This window comes from Megascapheus bottae, chromosome 9, assembly GCF_031878675.1.
Source record: "Megascapheus bottae isolate mThoBot1 chromosome 9, mThoBot2.hap1, whole genome shotgun sequence".
In the NCBI taxonomy this organism is placed as follows: Eukaryota; Metazoa; Chordata; class Mammalia; order Rodentia; family Geomyidae; genus Megascapheus; species Megascapheus bottae.
Window position 1 is genome coordinate 60,127,110 of NC_143517.1, and position 20,354 is coordinate 60,147,463.

At 39.5% G+C, this 20,354-nt stretch overlaps 1 protein-coding gene across 9 annotated transcripts in view; it reads right to left on the reverse strand.

The window, feature by feature from the left end:
- Positions 1-20,354, reverse strand: part of Asap1 (ArfGAP with SH3 domain, ankyrin repeat and PH domain 1) — a 276,484-nt gene that overhangs the window by 56,946 nt on the left and 199,184 nt on the right. For 5 of the 9 annotated variants that reach the window (XM_090339394.1, XM_090339399.1, XM_090339401.1 and 2 more), the window contains exons 10-13: positions 16,824-16,899; positions 15,072-15,194; positions 8,786-8,886; positions 3,779-3,848 (exon numbers count right to left, since the gene is read on the reverse strand). In XM_090339394.1, coding sequence (XP_090195520.1) covers positions 3,779-3,848; positions 8,786-8,886; positions 15,072-15,194; positions 16,824-16,899 — 370 coding nt within the window. The remainder of the gene's footprint in view (positions 1-3,778; positions 3,849-8,785; positions 8,887-15,071; positions 15,195-16,823; positions 16,900-20,354) is intronic. The other 4 variants (XM_090339398.1, XM_090339402.1, XM_090339400.1 and 1 more) reach the window with 1 other exon arrangement.

Below are 20,354 nucleotides of genomic sequence, written 5' to 3' on the forward strand. Positions count from 1 at the left end.
TCTTGTGACTACAAGCTCAACTCCCCCACTGTTGGCCATCCTTCCAACAGCTAAACAGAAGTACTTTATTAGCTAACTGAAGTATTTCATTCTAGACTGTGGGTGACTATAGGGCCCTAACCTTCTCTACCATTTTAACTATGGGGCTAATTTCTACTTGGTTAAAAAAGCAACTAGAATAAAGGAGGTGACTTCAAACTGGATAAGCTCTGACCAGATCACAATGACCAGTAGCACTGTAGTAGGCTACAGAGCAACTTTCTTGTCTCTCTCTGACACTACTGTGGATGAACATCAGAATTATCTGGGAAGTTTTTGGGCTTCATCTCCAGGCTTCTCTAATGTTCTGTCAGAGGAAAGGATCACTAGAGTCAACTGTAGCCTGTTCCAATCACTGACAATGGTTTCTTCACATGGAAATGATACCTAATGGGAAATGAAGACAGTGTTATTTATACTGTATTTCTGCAGATTAAATGCAAGGCACAAACTGTCAATTAAATGGTATTTCCATTTCGTCTTTGGTTGTTAAGACAGTTTTACTATATAGCCTGGGCTTTTCTCAAAGTCTTGGTTTTGCTGCCCTGGTCTCCCTAAGGCTGGGGTTATAGAAATGGGCTACCACACTTGGATCTATTTCTTGTTTTAACACATATACTATTCAAATAGTATATGACACTGAGATTAAATACAGGAAGTAAGATTTTGAAGAGTACAGATGCTTATATTTTGGAAATTAACCTTTTAGGATTACTAAGAATGAAATAGTTTACACTCGAATGCCTTTTTTTTTTTTTAAAAAAAAAAAAAAAAGAGGAGAAGAAAACTACCTCTAGAGGCAGAGAAACTGAAAGCCAGATGGCAGCGGAGTAAGATATCTCCCATGAAAGACACCAATTTGAACAACTATTTGTGTTTTTTACAAGAGCCAAAGAAGCCAACTGAGAGACCACAGTGCCTGGTTTTAATACAACAGAAAGTACTGAAGTACAACAGATGTACTGAACAAGGCAAAAACGAAGGGATGCTCAAGTCATCTTATTCCAACTACAAGTAGCAATGTGCATATGCCTTCTGCCTAGAATTAAGTCCAGGTCTTAGTCCTGGAAGCCCTGTACCGGAGTGTAACCCACAGGCATAGAAATCTACTTAAAGTGACTTGATACAAACCTTTTTTTAAACACTTAAATTGTGCCATAGGTTTGTTAGACTTGGATTCTAAAATAAAATGATCTTGTACCCTAATAACTATACTGGATGGAGCTGGGGTGTAGTTCAATGGCTCATTGGTTGAGAACTTACCTAGTTAAATGTGAGACCGTGAGTTCAAACTGTTCAATATTAAGATAAAAAAAATATTTCTAGAACAAGCACTATGCTGGGAAGGTGGAGTAGATCCTACCCAGGTGGTCAAGGAAAAGACACTGAATCTTTCATTGATCAGGGATGAGGAACCTTTTTGGCCAAGGGACCCTTGGGTATTATAACATCATTCCAGGGACATATCAAATCATCAGTGGAAGCAGACAAGCCAAGCAGAGCCAAGGAGTTGCATACATGTCTGCCTTGGCACGTACCAAATGATTTTGTGTGCCAGGCATTCCTACCCTTGAAGGAATGCAGCCCTAATCCCATTCTGAACTACTTCCATAAGAACAGCAAAGATGATACTGATGGTGTCTAAGTCAGAGGAATGTGTGCATGTTAAGGAATCCTAAAGAACGGCCCCAAATTTTCTGGTAACAAAGGGTCTTTCCCTGCTGTTTAAAAGATCAGGGAATCTCTTCATGTTTTCCCAGAAAACCAACAACCTTCATTTTCAATCATGGTGGTGTTTGCAAGTCAAGAAAAGCAACTAAACACTGCCTATGGAGATCTTTCTGTGGGAGCAGTAAAGTGATTATAAGTGATAGAACTGGCAGCAAAAAGTCTGGCTTAAAGCCAGTGAAAAGAAGGGAAAATAATATACCTCAGTGGGAGGGAGGAACACATTCTCCCACACTGTTAGCAGCAGGAGGGACTGCTAAGAAGTAGATTTTTAGCAGTGCCAGTGACATCAATGAGCCCCCAACCCCTAACTGTGCCCACAATATGACATGTTATCTCACTTAATCCCCAAAGAATCTCCAAGTTAAACACTTTTCTCAAGATCATGTGGTAAACATTAAAGCTGGTATTCAGATTCAAATCTGACAGATGCCACTGTTTCCTTATCCATCAAACAGTGTGGCCAATGTGCTATTTGTTGTTAATTAGAGAGAACATATATAAACAGTTGGCTTAACCAGAATGTCTTTTGGCAGGAAAGAAAAAGAGGGATGGGGAAGAGAACTTGCTTTTTATTTTTAGAACATTGCTCAAGGTCATGTAGGGAAGTAGCTTGTTGAGGTACCTTCATCTGTGTGATATCCCATTGAGAAGAACATGATAAGGACATATACAGCCTATCAAACTGCTTTCTGAAATGACCATAGCCAGACAAATCCACATGAAGAGTTCTCTATTAGAAGGTTTTAAAAAAAAAAGTCATCTCTATTCCCTTATGACTTCTTTTGGCCAGTCCTTGGGCTTGAATTCAGGATCTGGGTACTGCCCCGAGTTACTTTTCCTCAAGGCTAGCACTCTGTAACTGAATCACTTCCAGCTTTTTCTGAGCAGTTAGAGATATGAATCGCTCCCTTATGACTTTTGTAACTCTGAAAACCAGAAGAATTTTTGCTAGTTTAAAAAGTACAAAATAAAGCCTGGTGCGTTGGCTCATATCTGTAATCCTAGCTACTCAGGAGGCTGAGATCTGAGGATCACCATTCAAAGCAAGCCCAGGGCACTAAAGAGCAAGAAACTCTTAATCTCCAATTAACCACTAGAAAACTGGAAGTGGCACTATGGCTCAAGGGGTAGGGCAGTAGTCTTGAGCTGAAGAGCTCAGGGACAGTGCCCAGGCCTAGAATTTAAGCTAGTGGCTGACACCTGCAATTCTAGCTACTCAGGAGGCTGAGATCTGAGGACTGTAGTTCAAAGTCAGCTCAGGCAGAAAATTCCTTGTGAGACTCTCATCTCCAACTGACCACTTAAAAACTAGAGTGGTAGTTGGCATGGTACAGGGCTGGCCTTCAGCAAAAGAACTCAGGGGCAACACTTTGACCGACAAAAAATTCCCCCCAAAACCCCAAACTACAAGATAGAAGTTTTGTTTAACTGTGATATTAACAGCATAACTAATTTTTTTTTTTTGCCAGGCTTGGGGCTTGAACTCAGGGACTGAGCATTGTTCTTGGGCTTTCTCAAGGTTAGAGCTCTACCACTTAAGCCCCAACACCACTTCCAGCTTTTACTATGTATGTGGTACCAAGGAATCAAACCCGAGTCTTTGTACATGTTAGGCAAGCACTCTACCACTAGGCCAAACTCCTGGCCCACCAGAATGTTCTTTAAGACTATTTTGTTTCCTACATTAATTTGTCATGAAAAGAACCATCCTTGTAATTCAGAAAATTATTCCCCCCTGCCCCGAACAATCACTAAAAACATTTCCTAGAAGATTATAGAATCAGAAAATACCTAATTTACTTCAAGGCATCAAAACCCAAATATTTTTGGTGGGACTGTAGAACAATGCAGGCAATCGTAGTCCACCATCAGAAGAGGTAAAGCTAATGCTTCATAAAATACCTTATAACAACCAACTTGAATCCAAATCCACATAATAAGGAAATTTGGGTCAAAATTCGGTGCTGGCAACATCACTGATTTACATGCAGGGAAATCAGACACTTACGGTGGCGTGTGAGATGGTCAGAATCCCATTCTTCACGGCACACTTCCTCCTTTGCCACACCTTTCGAATCCTAGGGAGCAAGCCAAACAGAACTAAATGCTGTGTCTGATTCACTCTGGGACATGCAATCTTATAGTATGATCCAAGAAACTAATCACACAAAAAAGGATGACCCTGGAAAACAACAACAACAAAAAAAACCCAGCCCTCTTCAATAAACCAAGTACACAGAAAATTCCCATTTGCTCTTATTATTCCAGATGAAAGGTGAACCAGACAGTAGGCATGCAAAAAGTTGGTCAATACTGTTTTGGACAGTGAAAATATGAAATAGAAACAACGTGACTCTAATAGGAGAATGAGTTCGGCCTGAGCACTGTCCTTAGACACTTTTTGCTCAAGGCTAAAGCTCTGTTATTTGAGTCACAGCAACACTTCCCGCTTTTTCTGTGTATGTGGTACCAAGGAACTGAATCCAGGGCTTTGTGCATGCCAGGTGAACACTCTACCAGTAGGCCATGCTCCTGGCACCAGAATTTTTTTTTTTTTGAGAAGCCCCAGGTACGGGCAAGAGATTATGTCTATCCTATATGCAGGGCATATCTGCTGTACCATTTGGGACTACTGCCATCATGCAGGTATAAAGTAATAGGAAACAGAGATTTCCTGGGTGAGAGAAGACAGCAGACTTTTCTGTTGTCATGTAAACAAACAACATCAAAGGAGATCACTGTAGTTTTCCCAGACCCTTAAAACAGTATCTTGTGTTTCTTTTTCTTCTTAAATTCATCCTGTGAGAAAACTGTCACAACCCAAATTTAAAACCAGCATTGAACAAGTCTTCCTGTGTATGCAACTACCAGAAGCATAGTTTGTTCCAAAGCACACTTCACAGAGAGAGAATTTGACACTGCCTGACCAGATGTAAACTCCACACTGTTCAAAATGCCAGTTTCCTCAAGAGGCAATTTGCAACCATTAATTGAGAATATGTCCTCAAATTACAGCTAAATCACTTTTCTTCGGCAAGTACCGATTAGGGACAAGTTTGATTAGAGGTAATAGCTGCCAAACAATCATACCCATACCTATACATGGTTAAAGTAATCAGCTCTGTGCAAGTGGTCTGCATCTCATTTTGTCCTGTCAAAAGCCCGTTCATATGGATCAGGTATTTATTCTCTGTATACACTAAGTCAAAACCACAGTTCTCCTCTAATGATATATCTTACAGTATATCCAACAACTAGCCTAATTTAGCTTATTTTACTTAAACTTCATTTGTTAGTTTTTCTTACTCATGTGTTAAGAAAACAAAATATCCATCAGTGTTTTCAAGCTTATGCAGTTGAGAGAGAGTAACACAAAAGCACAAATCTTCCTGCTAAGAGCTCACTAACAAGGTGCTTTTAAGCTCCCAGAGGAAGGCAGTAAACAACCTCCCCTGCACAGGCAATAGCAGAAGCATCTTATCTCTGTAAACACTGTAGGGGGTTGTTATTATTAAAAAGTGGACTTGTATAAAGTCAGGAATGGTATCACACCTATAATCCCAATTTAAGGGAGATGGAGGTAAGAGGACTGTAGTCTCAGCTTAGTTTAGGCAAAGGTATGAGAGTCTTCATGAACAGTAATTTAAAAAGCACAAAAGGTCGTACAGGCTGGGTGTGGTGGCTCACACCTGTAATTCTAGCTACTCAGGTGGCTGAGATCTGAGGATCAAGGTTCAAAGCCAGCCTGGGCACAAAAAGACCTGAGACTCTTATCTTCAATTAACCTCTAGAAAACAGGAAATGGGGCTTGGCTCAAGGGTAGGGCGGTAGCCTTGGGCTGAAGAGCCCAGGGACATCGCCCAGGCCAGTTCAAGTCCCATGACCCATAGGAAAAAAAAACAAAAAAACAAAAAACCAAAAGTTCAAACATGGTTCAAGTGGTAGAGCAGTTGTACAGTAAGCGTAAGAACTGAGTTCAAACCCCAGTAAAACAAACAGCAAGCCCCCCAAAGACCACTAACAAAAAATGGCTGTATTCCTGAGTATCAACCTTGATACTAGATCACTCATCTTTTGTCTCTTGTCACTCTGCTGTAGTCCCAACAAAGCCACATAATTTTAGGACTCATTTTTTATCCGTACCAGGAAGATGTAAAATTCATTTTCTGAGGTTATTTTGAAAAAATATATGTAAAGCAATCGAGTCTTTCTGGCCTCTTAATAAATGCCTTTGAGCCATAAAGTAGTCATTAAAAAGTTTAAGAACTGATGGGGTACCAGTGGCTCACGTCTCTAATCCTAGCTACTCAGGAGGTTGAGATCTGAGGATCATGGTTCAAAAGCTAGCCTGGGTACAAAAAACCATGAGACTCTTATCTTGAATTAACCACTGGAAACCAGAAGCAGCGCTGTGGCTCTAAGTGCTAGCCTTGAGTTGAAGAGCTTAGAAACTACTGTTCAGGCCCAGAGTTCAAGCCCCATGACCAACAACAATGAAAGAAGTTTAAAAATGAATAGTCAGTTCTTAAAAGAAATAGTCCCTTGTAAAAAGAAAAAGAAATAAAATAACAATATGGGTCTGAAATTACTGATGAGGAGAGACTCACACAGTAGTTATAGTTAGCAACAATGAATCTGTTGTCATTTCAACCTTCTTGTTTCATAAAAGCCATCACAAGTAACTCCGGCCTATCACTACGGAACTGCTGATATCGAGTATCCTTTCCAAGACACAACACCCCTTACGCTTCTCTCTCTGTTGCTCTCTCTTCCTCCCTTCACCTCTTGCCAACAGACTAGGGCAGAGTTAAGGCCACATCCTATGTACTTTTTACCTTTTAACATCTACCAGATGCCTGAGACACTGGAGTGTATATGCATGGAGAGCATGGAGGGGCAATGAGTCGAGGGGTGAGTTTCTGTTAACTTTTCCCTAGCATATGCCAAGAGTGATCAACAGCAGTCCCTTGGAAATATTGAGGGATGACACATTTGGTATTTGATCAGGAGACCCAGACACAAATTGGGGATTTCATACTTTTGTCTATGTATCTTGATGAAGCCAGGCATTTTATCATGTATTAAGGATGAGCTTTCTTTCTTTGTACCCGGTATCTGAGCGTTCTGTTGACCTAATCTTCATTATTCAGAATCTGTCTATTCTTTCCATCTGTGCCCTGGTTCCCCCAGCCTTACTAGCAGCTCCCACTGCGGATATGCAGCAGCTTCCTGACTGGTCTCCCTGCTTTTGCTTTTAGACAAGGACAGAGACAACCTTACAAAAGACATCTGATGATATCAATATTCCAAGTCTTCGGTAACAACTCATTTAGGAGCATCCAAAGACCATGGTTTCTCTCCCTGTCCTCCCAAACCTCATGTCTTGGAACCCACTCCTTCCTCTCTTTCCCCCTACCCCACTGCCCTGCTCACTCTACTGAAGAGATGCTCAACTTTCCAGGCGACTATCAAAATGGAATAATGGAATGCATGTTCCTGGCCACTCCTCCCTTGTCATGTCTGTACAGGACACTTCCTGACTTCATGTCACCTCAGGAGTCTTCTGTGACTGCTCAAGTCAGATCAAGAACCATTTTCAGGGACCAGGAGTTTGGCCTAGTGGTAGAGTGCTTACATAGCATGCACAAAGACCTGAGTTCGATTCCTCGGTACCACACACATAGAAAAAAAGCTCAAAGTGATGCTGAGGCTCAAGTGGTAGAGCTCTAGCCTTGAGAAAACCCAAGGACAGTGCTCAGGCCCTGAGCTCAGGCCCAGGACTGGCAAACAAACAAGCAAATAAATAAACAAATAAAACATTTCCAGCCCCAATATTGACTTTCAATATTCTCTTCCTCCTTCTGTCCATGTCCTACAGCACTCATTCCATGACCTTCATTCTTACCAATGACCAATTTTTTCCCTTCTTCCCTCAGAATGCAAGTGCCATAAGAATGAGGCCTTTCTTTTGCTCACACTACATTCCCAGTGCCTTGAAGAGTAAGTTTTAGTCATAGGAGGATTTCCAAATATTTGCTGAATGTATATATAGAATGATGGTGTGGGACATTTATAAGATTAATACTTGCAAAGAAGAGTGACTGATAGACCAGTTAAAGATGGATCTGGAGAGATGATAGTGGAGCATTCCTGGAGCCAGGGTAGCAGAGACAGTAAGAACAGTGTTATTTTTAGATTTAGAAAAAGAAGGGCCATAAATTTGGCCTAGTGGTAGAGTGCTTGCTTAGCATGCACGAAGATCTGGGTTCTATTCCTCGGTAACATATACATAGAAAAAAGCTAGAAGTGGTGCTATGGCTCAAGTGGTAGAGCTCTAGCCTTGAGAAAGCCCAAGGACAGTGCCTATGCTCTGAGTTCAAGGCCAAGGGCTGTTAAAAAAAAAGAATTAGAAAAAGGGCCCTTGTCAGATTATGTGTAATGTAAAGAAAAGGTCAAGGGGTTTGGGTGTCTAGAAGGGTATCCCAGATAGAAAATGCTGCAGTGAATAAACGCAGAGGTGGGTTTCCTACTTATTGCTTTCTTTTTCTTTTTTTCTTTTTTTGTCGGTTGTGGGGCTTGAACTCTGGGCCTGGGTACTCTACCTGAGTTCTTCAGCTCAAGGCTCCTGCCCTACCCCTTGAGAGTATACCCCACTTCTGGTTTTCTAGTGGTAAATTGGAGATAAGAGTCTCACGGACTTTAGTGCCGGGCTGACTTTGAACTGAGATCCTCAGATCTCAGCCTCCTGAATAGCTAGGATTACAAGTGTGAGCCACCATGCCCGGCTCAACACTTAACTGCTTTAAAAAATGAGCAGGCTCTATGTCAGAGGTGCCATGTGGGGGCTACAGAACAATGACTGCTTTTGTTTTTAAAGACAATTGTTAAAATCTCAGACTCAGCAGAAGAAAACCAGCATATGAGAAAATATTTTCTAATTGAGAGCCTGGAAGACGCTCCTAGTGGAGAGCACCTAGTAGGCATGCACAGGGGTGTGGGGCTGGGCTATACATACCCATCACTTTTCTTTAACAGGTACCCCTTCTTTTCACTGCCATATTCCTTATTGCCCTGTAGCTGATGCATGCTGTATCCTCCTTGTCGGCTCTGGGAGTCCTAGAAAACAGAAACCATGATTACAAAAATGCTGGGGACAATTCTTGAATCCTCAGCTCTATAATGCCTTTGAGCCTTATGGATCTTTAAGTCCAAAGCAGAGCTGGGGCCTGGGGTCCAGGTCTCCTCATTTTAGTTCAGAACCCAACTCATCTTTGAACTGAGCTCAAGCAAACGTAAGGCATTGGGGGAATTCTGAGTCAAACTAGCTCACACTAGCAGTAGAGGCAAAGAGGAAGCAAAGGGAAAAGTGAAGTGGATCAGGTCCCTGGTTACATGGGATACGGCGTGCTCTTTCCTTTAGGCACACCCTTCAATCTTTTGTATTCTGCTAATGGACTAAATAAATGAGAACCTCCTTTATCAACAACTGGTATAAAATTCTTGTTATGCAATCATCTACACTGAGTATTTCTAAACCAAAATCTGAAATTTTTTGAATGCTCATATAATAACCAAAAGCTTTTTGAAGCATTTCAAATTTCTGATATTCTTAAAAAAACAGGATTGCTCAATTTGTAAAGCCTATGCAAATACCCCAAATCTGTAAGAAAATCTTCTTTCAGAGGGCTGGTGGTGATGGTGGTGGAGGTGGAGGGAGCCCAGTCTTGGGGCTGGAACTCAGGGCCTGGGCATTGTCCTTGAGCTTTTTTTGCTCAAGGCCAGCTCTCTACCACTTAAGCCACAGTGCCACTTCTGGCCTTTTCTGTGTATGTGGTACTGAGGAACTGAACTCAGAGCTTCGTGCATGCTAAGCAAGCACTGTACCACCAGGCAACACTCCCAGCCCAATAAAAACTCTTGAATCAAAAACCTTTTGTTTCCAAGCATTCAGGTAAGGCCCAATCAGCCTACAGAAGTCTATGAAATGCACTTAACACAAGTTATAGTTTAATGTGGTGACATTATGGCATGAGAAGAATGTGAGGTAGTGACAGGATCAACATAGATGCAAATAAGCTTCATTTTACATCAGGACTCCTTTGGTGCTTACTAGTTTCTTGCACGACTGGGAACAACCATTACATTATACGAAAGTACACTACAAATGAACAGGGGTTGAGGTTGCAGTGAGGGAACATGAGTCTCTTGACACAGAGGTCGGACAATGCGTTTTCACAAAAAGCATTAACTTACTCTCCTAGACTTCGATCAGGAAGGGCAAAAGCAACAGAGAAAAAAGGCAGAACATTTGAAAAGTTAATTTTACTGAAAACTTTATCACCGTAATCTAAGCACTTATATAATGTGCACAGCAAACATTGTTACAAAGATATACCATAAAATACATCATAAAATACCATCAGAATCATGATAATCTTTGGGTGATGAAAGAATAGGTATTTTTATGCCTATTGGGGTTTGTGTCAGGTTATACTGAGAAAGAAAAGAAACTGAGCTGAAAGGAATCAAATGAGGTACACATTTTATCAAGATAAGATGGCTGTGTTTACCAGGAAAGTAGAGAAACTCAACAAGAAGTAACTGGAAAAATTTATTAAATTGTAGGTATCCTGTTGCTTTGTTTTGCTTATCCAACTGAAGAGAAGCTAGTAAATATATTCATTTATATCATAAGGAACACTTGAAACATGAGGGTACTGAGGGAAGAGGCTAAATTACCTGTATTACTTACTGATTGCTGTGTACAGCAGAACTTTAAGACCAAAATGGCCTCCTATTGGAGCAAATTGTATCCTCAGTGATGCAAACTAATGTTAACATCAGCTGAGGGAAAAACTGTTAAGTCAGTACAACTTGGTGTTGTTCTACATGTCATTTAAGTTCTGTGTTTAAAACTACATCCTGACCACATCCTAAAGGCCAGGATTGAGGATCCTGACCACTGGACATGGCCTGGTCTGTGAGGTGCATGCTAAACTCTCTCACACCCTCTTCATGTCACTCTCCTGATCACTTGTGTAGTTAACTGAGAACTGACCATGAGTTTTCCTAGCGAAGTTGAGTCCTATTGCTTTTCTTGTGGTACTAGGCACTGAATCCAGGGATTTTCTCATGCTAGGAAAGAGCTCTACTACTTCAGCTTTGCCTCTACTCTAACCTTTAGTCACTTCTTTAATAGGAGTAAATTTTCTCCTTTTCTCCTTTATAGGCTAGATTCTTTCCATCTACCTAGAAAGTTGTAATTACGTGGAGACTGAGGGGTGGATCATGGAATGACATCTAGGAATTCAGCAAAATTACTTTTAAACAGGGCCCACAGCCTTGGCCTGCACAGTAGCTTTGTTTACTAAGTCTACCCTGATGGGTAATTTCATGCTTTTTACATAGCCATGGCACTGAGGGACAGACATAAATACTGGTGTGCAAGAAAAGTAGCCACGATCTACGAGTGTGCAGAAACAATAGTTGGAGGTAAGTTTTCTTGAGGGAGGCATTAGTATGTCTATAATCCAAGGAAAGAAAAGTTAGGGCTGAAAATGATTAAGAGGTAGGGAGCTGAAGCATGGGACAAAGTAGAGGCGGGTATAAATGTACTCTCTGGACTTTTCCTGCTTTAACACAAAGAAACTACAGGAAAATCACAACTACTGACTGACAATTAGGGACTTCCTCTATCTCCCATAGACCAACTAACCAACCAATCAAATCTAAAATCTCCTAGGACAGCAAATTGCTCAAAACTACTTTTTTGTTTTTAAAGTAAGGATCCAGATGACTGGTGAAAACTATTATGTGAACCTTACCCTAAATACCTGTAGGCAAAGTATTTTGTCTAGATGTGTTTGCTATACTTGAGACAAATATGCTTTTACAGGTGAAACAATAGCTGAATTGTAGGCTTTGACCTCATTAAAACAACCAGAAAGGGAGAGGAATGTGTTTCAGAATTTGGCATCAATGGTGCTATATTAATTATTAATGAGTTTCATGGCTTAATTATATCACATTAATTATTTATGTGCTTTGAGAATAGCAGACATCATTAAGTTTAACAGAGTATTAGAAGTGAATGAAAAGAGGACTTCACTTTTGAGAATTAGATATTGTGGAATTCTCAACACCAATCATAATTTAAATCACAATTAAAGAGATGAAATAGGTCCTAAATTCTTTGACAATATTATCAAAATCAATCATTGGTTCAGAAAGAGAATTGCACATGATAAATTCATTCAGGCAATAATATGCATCACTGAAAATAAACAAAGAACTTAAAACTTTGGAGAAATTTCACAATGGGAGAGAGGAAATGTAAACTACAGCATGAAACCACTCTATTAATTTTCAATTCCATTTCCTATATCTATTCATGTCCAGACAAAACACTCTTATTTGAAACTGTATTAACATACAAAAAGCATTATTAAGGAATAAAATGGTACATTTCTTTAAAGTGCAAGCAATTACACATTCACTCATTTAATGGGGTTATAAATGTTTCTAGTACTCCTCTTAAAACCTTGTATCACGAAAGGAGTTACAAATATGTATGGCATGGAAGGACAGGTAAAGACTTCCTTCTCTTATTAAATATCAGAGTGGTGTCTGTGTACCAATCAGGTAATGTGCTTGCTGCATTGTGCAAAGGAGAGGGAGGGATAGCACACATAGCCATGAACCCTTCATGCCACACTGTGATGGACCATTCAGAACTCATCAAGGATGAGAAATGAGGACAGAACCTATAACAACCTGGAATTTTGTTGGAATTATTTTGAGTTCCCTAATTATAATTTATAGATATCACCATTAACAATCGATAATCACTACCTTAAAAATATCCATGTAATGATAGTTTTTTGGGGGAAATGTGGTTAGTACAAAAAGGTAGTTAATTTTACAGGACATTTGCTATATGACAATAAAAATCTGGGTTTTTTTTTTTCTTTTTTTGCCAGTTTGAGCTCAGGGTGTAAACACTGTCCTTGGACTTTCTCAAGGCTAGAGCTCTACCACTTGAGCCTCAGCACCACTTCTTGCTTTTTTTCTATATATGTGGTACCGAGGAATTGAACCCGGGTCTTCGTGCATGCAAGGCAAGCACTCTACCACTAGGCCAAACTCCTGGCCTAAAATTCTGGTTTTAACAAGGAAAAAAAAAATCAAAGTACTTGATTAGCATGCACAAAGACTCAGGTTTGATTCATCTCGGTACTACATACATAGAAAAGCCAAAACTGGTGCTTTGGTTCAAGTGGTAGAGCACTAGCCTTGAGAAAGGGCAAGGACAGTGCTCAGGCCCTGAGTTCAGTCCCCAGGGCTGGCAAAAAAAAAAAAAAAATCTGGGCTCTTATTATAACTAAAGCTAAGCTGTCCCTTAGCGTTTTTTACTCAAGGCTGGCACTTTACCACTTTGAGGCACAATTCTATTTCTGGCTTTTTGGTGGTAGATCAGAGATAGAAGTCTCACAGAATTTCCTGTCCAGGTTGTCCTAAATCTCAATACTCAGATTTCAGCCTACTGAATAGGTAGGATCATAGATGCGAGCCACCAGTACCTGGCTACAACTGAGTAATGCCACCAGGTTAGAACCTGATGGTTTACTTAGGCTAAATGATATGGAGCACTTTTAAATTTCTAAAGTAATTTTTTAGATAACACTCTTTTCAAACAACAAGATTATGGAAAGAACTCTGTTGTAGACAGTGTCTTCACATTTATTTAGTCTAAGTCATTAAAAATCTTTACCCTCTAAAGATATTTCCCAATAAAGAATGGTACACAGATTGGGAAGGGACAGGCTTGCTGTGAAGGATAATTTTTGTAACAAAATATCCTTAACACTGCTAACAATAACTCATTTATTAATCTGAACTGCAGTTAAAAATAACCCAAATCAATTTCATTATGTATATTCTCTTTTGGTTTATGTGAAACTTGGTTCTTTAGTTAGCCTAAGTAAAATACACCAATCATTATCCAAAACAAAAACGGAGTTTTCTTTCGCAGAAAGTACTATCTATCCAGATACAGAGAAATGAGGTGACCCTGTGTGACAAAACAGGAGTAGGAAGCCCTTAAGTGCACACCAGTAAGTAAATATGCCCCGTTTTCCTCCCTTCTTAGGTACTTTTATTGCCCCTACACTGAGAAGCACTAGGATTTGTATGTCAGTCGTAGGCTCTCTTAGCATGCATGTTTGTGTTTCAGAGTGATACTCAGAATGTCTTCTAATATAGACTGGGGCTTTCAACCCTACATGTAGCCATGGTGAGGCTGCCTGGGTATAAATATAGTGCCTCAACATACAGCTCTTCCTGGATATCATGCCTTTGTCAAAGGTGAGAAGGCACACAGTATTAGAAGGCTACAGGCTTTTCTCAGTGGACCGAATCCTAAAGCATATATAGACCTGTAGTAAGGGAAGCAGAAGAATAGGGAAATTTAGCTTCTTGGTGAAGAACAACTCCCAGGTTGTTATAAAGGCTAGTTCAGGTAGTAAGGGATTTTTGTTGTTTTTGATGTGGTGAGGGTTGGTTTATCTTTGGATTAATGAACACCTTCCGGAAATTTTAAGAATTAAAAGGAAGTATACCACTGATGTGACAAAGCATAAGGAATTCACAATATAAAAGATTACATTTACGTATTACTGCACTCTAATCTGTAATAATTTTCTAACATAAACAGGCACATGTGACTTTCTTCCATGTAACAAATGGTGATTACTACCTATTTACCCTTACTAGGAATTCCTTAATATAACAGCCAGTTTTCCATAGTCAGGTCTGAGTTTCTACCTAAGAAATCCATTTCTACTTCTCCATGCTTGCTGCTCTAATCTGTTTGAACCCATGATGACAGCAGGCAATTTTCTATCTCTGAGTGGTTTAGGATATCTCTGGCAGCAGCCACCATCTCTAAGAGCGTCCGTACCAACATGACTGTGCACTCAGCAGGTTCACTCTTCTATACAATGGAAAAGACTAAAGCTTACTATCTACATTAGTGCCTGGTACACAGAAACAGGTAATGTTTCAACAAGTAACATTTACAGTTAGGAAACTACATTACATTCTCTTAACACTTATCATACACTGTAGACCTTGTTTCAAATATTCAATATATAAAATGAGAGCTAAAGGCAGTTTCTACCCTAGGCATCACCACACTTCTACATTCAACCTCATCTGTCCCCACAACCACCCCACAGGAAGATATCAATGTGCCTGTTTCACAGATCACAAAACACAAAAGTATCACAAGTAGCCTCACTTACACTGTTAGCCCTGCTGGGAACATATAAACCACCTACTTCTTTCTGATCAAGCTGAAGAGAAGATTTTATTAAGTCACGGAGTGCAGTTAGCTGTTTTTTTTCTTCATCCTGGGTCTGTTTGATCTATAAAAGAAAAAAAATTAGTTCTATTACTTATCATTTATGCTTTTAGGAACACATTTTAATTTATCCAAATATACCATTCATCAAATAATTCAATTACATAGCTGATTTTCAGTAAACACCTTCGTACTGCCTAGTTACATATCAGTAAGTTTTGAAGTTGGTTAAGCATGGTGCACCATGCTTTCTTATCAAAGAACACCTCTAGGTCAGACAATGAACTCTAAAGTGCTATTTTAAACAAGGTTAAGAAGCGTATTAAAATCATGTGCTTCTGGTTTTCCAAAAAGTGGGATCAGGAATACCATGTGGGGGCCAGAAAAGCATCATATGAACAGCTAAAAATTCTGTGGGCCAATGAATACACACAAAGTTTCTATTGCACTACATGAGGAAAGGGATTGCTGCTATCACTTTAGTCATGTGGCATTTAATTGTGACCAAATCACGTCAACTATTAACAGAAAAATTAGAAAGGAAACCCAGTAACTAGAAATAGCTACCTTTTCTTTTTTGGTGTGCCAGTCATTGGATCTGAACTCAGCCAGGCACTGTCCCTGTCTCCTGAACAGACATGAGTCACCAGTGCCCACTAGCTGTAATTTATACTGTTATGTAAGAACAAAGGTTGAGCATTCCTTACCTGAAATGCTTGGGACCAGAAACATTTGTGTTTGTCCGGAGTTTAAAATATTTGCATGTACATAGGAGTTATCTTGAGGATAGAATGCAAATCTAAACATGGCATTTGTTTATATTTCATAAACACCTTATTCACATAGGTTGAAAGTGATTTTATACAATGTTATTACACAACTGCATTTTAAGTGTAATCTCAGTAAGTTAAACAGAATTTTTTATTAGGGGTGTCATGGCAGTCAGTGCTCAAACTGTCAAATTTTACATTTTGGATATATGGATCAAAAATGTACCGTCCGCAAAGTATTCTCTGCAATTCTAAAAACCCTATCTGAAGCTAATTCCCTTATATACACAGGGTACTCATTTTGAATAAAACAAATAAAACCTAGAAACTAAAAAGAAAATACAAAGCAAACTGAAGAAATCCATAAATCTGCCTACTCAGAGATAGTTATTATTTTATCCTCTCCTGATCAAATATTCTACAACTGTTGGTCAAAGGGCATGTAGCTATTGCCTGAGCACAGAACCACCTAGAACTGATGGTTTATACTCCCCCTCTGAGAAGTGTAAGTCTGGAAGATCTGAACATGAATGACCTCACAGGGTTAAACTAAATACTTGTTTGCCCTACCTTTATACTGATTTATCACTAAACTTTTTTTTTTTTTAACTTCTCATAGTCTTCATGCTCCAGGACTGGTGTGTGAACTCAGGGCCTGACCTTTTTCACCAAAGGCTGACACTCTACCACTTTGAATCACAGCTCCAGTTTTGGCTTTTGGTACTTAATTGCAGGTAAGAGTCTCATGGACCATCTTGCCAAGACTGGTTCTGAACTTCATTTCTTAGATTTCAATCTACTGAGTAGCTAAGATTACAGGTATGAACCACCAGAACCCAACCTAACAGGCTTCTATCGCAGATTCCTATGATACTGATACAGCTGAAATACAGCTGAAATATACATACTACATACATACTTACATTATATAAATCAGCAGCCAACTTTTCAATGTACTGTTTCAGCTTATCAGCTGTTTTCAAGCCATCCTGAAAGAAACTACAATGGAAAGCAATAGCATTCTATCAGCCATTAAAAAGGAAAGGAATTATAATTAAGTGAACAATCTGAAAATAGACACATTACTTCTCTGTCCCCATTATCGTCACAAAATAAGCATACACCTACTTTGAGTATTTTATGGAGAGTTATAACAAATGATTTCTACCAGCTTACTGTTTGACATTTGACAGATCTCTCAATCACATCAAATTACAGCGGCCTCCTAACTACCCATCCATGCATACACATTCCCAAGGGGCCACATCTGAATGAGAGAGATACAATATCCACTGGCCTACATGGAGTCCAAGTGGACACATAGGAGAGAAGTGACTGAACTGGAAATACAGGCAGGAGGGAGGTCAGTGTTTCTTCCAGTTCCTCAGAAAACAATGAGTTCCTGCATAAACTCAAAACACAGGATTTCAAAAACATTGTACCAGTGGATTGGGAAAGCTGCATCCTATATATGAATATTTCATCTGAATAATAACAAGAGTTAATCTTGGTGGAGCATTTATCCCATGCCCAGCACCGAACAACATACTTTTCGCAAAATATTTTATTTGCTTGACTCAGGAATTAAGCATTTTGATGTCATGTTGGTTTATCAGAAGGTATATTAATTTGCTCTGTTCACAAAGATGTGGAATTCAGATTCAGGTCTTCCTGATTCTGAAATCATATCACAACCACCGAGCAAAGAGACTGTCTGTTTTGGGATGAACACTCCTCTCAGGAGCCCCATTTGTGAAATCAGCATAGAGAAACACAAAATAAGCCAAAGGACAGAATTCCTATTGCACTCGTGGACACTTCTCTAACCATAATCTTGTAGCCATTATCTGTCTCACTGCCTCCCCACAGCTAATGGGAACCATCTCATTTTCACATCAAAGGAGGCTCAGCACAAGTGCAAATGGCTAAGTGACTACAAATAGTATAAAAATTTTAGGATCCATATTTCTTTTGAACTTATATTAATACATTCATTATCAACCTTGCATTCCATCAGATTTTGCCTTTGGGATGATCACTGAAGTTATACAGATTGTGTGCGTGTGTGTGCGTGTGTGCCCATGAATCCAATGGCTTGAGCTCAAAGCCTGGGCACTGTCCCCGAGCTTTTGTTCTCTACACATTCTACCACTTAAGCCATAACTCTATTTTTTTTGGCAGCTAATTGAAAACAGGAGTCTCATGGACTTTCCTGCGCAGGACGGTTTCGAAACACAATCCTCCAATCTCAACCTCCTGAATAGCTAGGATTACAGGTATGAACAACCAGAACCTGGCAAATTTTCTAAGGTTAAAGTCTTTGGTGGTAGAAAACCTTTTCTAAAATTAGAGGAAACACTAGTTTAGAAAGTCTCCCACCAATAGAGTAGGAGCAGAACAAATATATATTTTTTATTATTTAATTAGAAAATGAAAGTTTAAATGTGTTTTCCAACATGTGTTCACTATCTTCAGGGATATGAGCTAAATTTGTCTGTATAGAAATCATAATATTCAATGTACATATGTGAAAATGGAACCAGGTCCCTTGAGGGGACTAGTGAGATTTGGAGATGGGGGAGAGGGAGAATACTGAAGGGGGAGATGCATTGTACTTAAAAACTGACATACTGAATTGGACTCAACAATTACATAAAGATAATAAAAACAAATTAAAAGAAATTCTCTGTATGGAACTAAAGAGCTTTTATTTGTTCTGGCCTTACATACTTTTCTACTTTTATCTATTACATTTTCCTTTAAAAACTTCCCAGCTCTGTGTAAGAAGAAGGAGCAGGAATGAAAGAAGAGTTGCAGAGAAAACCAAGTGACAATACAGTCATTAGTAATGAATTATTAATGCCACCAAAAGCAAATGCCAACATGTTACCAGCTACAGAGAACTTCTGGAAACTTGTTCTCTACTTGATTCTTTTTCCTGAGAGAGTCTCAGTTCCATCTGTGCCCAGGTGGCACAGAGCTATCACTTGCCACAAAACCTTGCAGAAGGTGGCAGTTCAAGTCCCTTCTTTCCTCCTCTACTGTAACTGGCTATAACTAAGAAGAAATACAGGGACTTAAAAGTCAAAAGCACATCCTAATTTATCTTTAAACTTCATTAGATGAACTATCTTGGGCAGGTTCTGGTTCTGAGACCAGCATGCTGCTGGTCACATAGTGAGTACAAAAAATTCTAAGGAACATCAGATGGAAATACAGATAAATGTGTTCTGTTAACCAGGAAGTAAAGGATAAGCATGCTCTCAGTACCAAACTTAACATAGAAGCTCTACAAATAGAAGGGGAAATTATTTCTTTGCCAGTCACTTTCTCTCCACATTACTGAAATCCTCAGAAAACAGACAGTGAGCTAGTGTGTTACTATTTCCTCTATGTCAGTCACTGCCATACTCAGTTTGTAGAATGTGTGTGTGTATGTGACAGTCCTGGCTTTATTTAACTCAGGGCCTAGGGATTCTCCCTAAGCTTTTTTTTTTTCCCACTCAAGTCTAGTACTTTAAGACCTGACCTGCAGCTTAACCTCTAGGCTTTTGGTAGCTAACTGGAGGTAAGATTCTCATGAACTTTCCTGCCTGGGCTGGCTTTTTAATTGTGATTCTCAGCTTCTTGAAAAGCTAGGATTACACATGTGAGCCACTGGCACCTGGATGGAACATCTTTGTAAAGGTTTATTATGGATCTATCCATGTGTGCTAGAGAGGTAAGACTTGGACTTTTCTGTCACCTCTGGGTCAATGGCTGTATTGATTATTACATTATAGAGCTTCTATAAAAACTCCAGGAGAATTGCAAATCTCAGGAGCATGGGAACAGAAATCCTATGGGCCTCCTCAATTTGGCTGCTCATTTGTGTCCTTTAGAGTAAGTCAGTAAAAGTTTAAAAAAAAATCTTACTGCACCTCAACCTGACAGGTAATTCCCATTGGTTTATACATGAAGTGCACACAGTCACATGGGTTAGTTCTTGTGAGCACTAGAGATAATGTACTTATCATGCCAGGCTTAGAAAAGAAGTCTAACACGTGATGGCTCCAGACCAATAAAAGAGGTTTCAGATTGATTATCTGATCTTTGATCCTAAATAAGCAGCTTGGAAGAAACATGAATTTAGTGACACAGGATAGCAAGAAAATATAAGTTGCACAACAGAAGAACAGAGGGACCTTATATTTAGTCTGACTATAAAACACATACTGCAGTGAAGTGCAAGTCAAGGAGAGTCTAATCACATCCATCATCAGCAGAAAACATTCTCCTCAGAATAAAGCAGGACTTTCACCTCAGCAGTAGCTATACCCTTTCATTGCCTTCTTAAGTCACTGGGTCCCAACAATGACAAGGAAGGAAAACCAAGCAAGATGAGTGTTTCCCTTGATAGTTTGGACAAAAGCTGCCACTTCCAAAGGAAGTATGGATATGTTACAGAATCACAG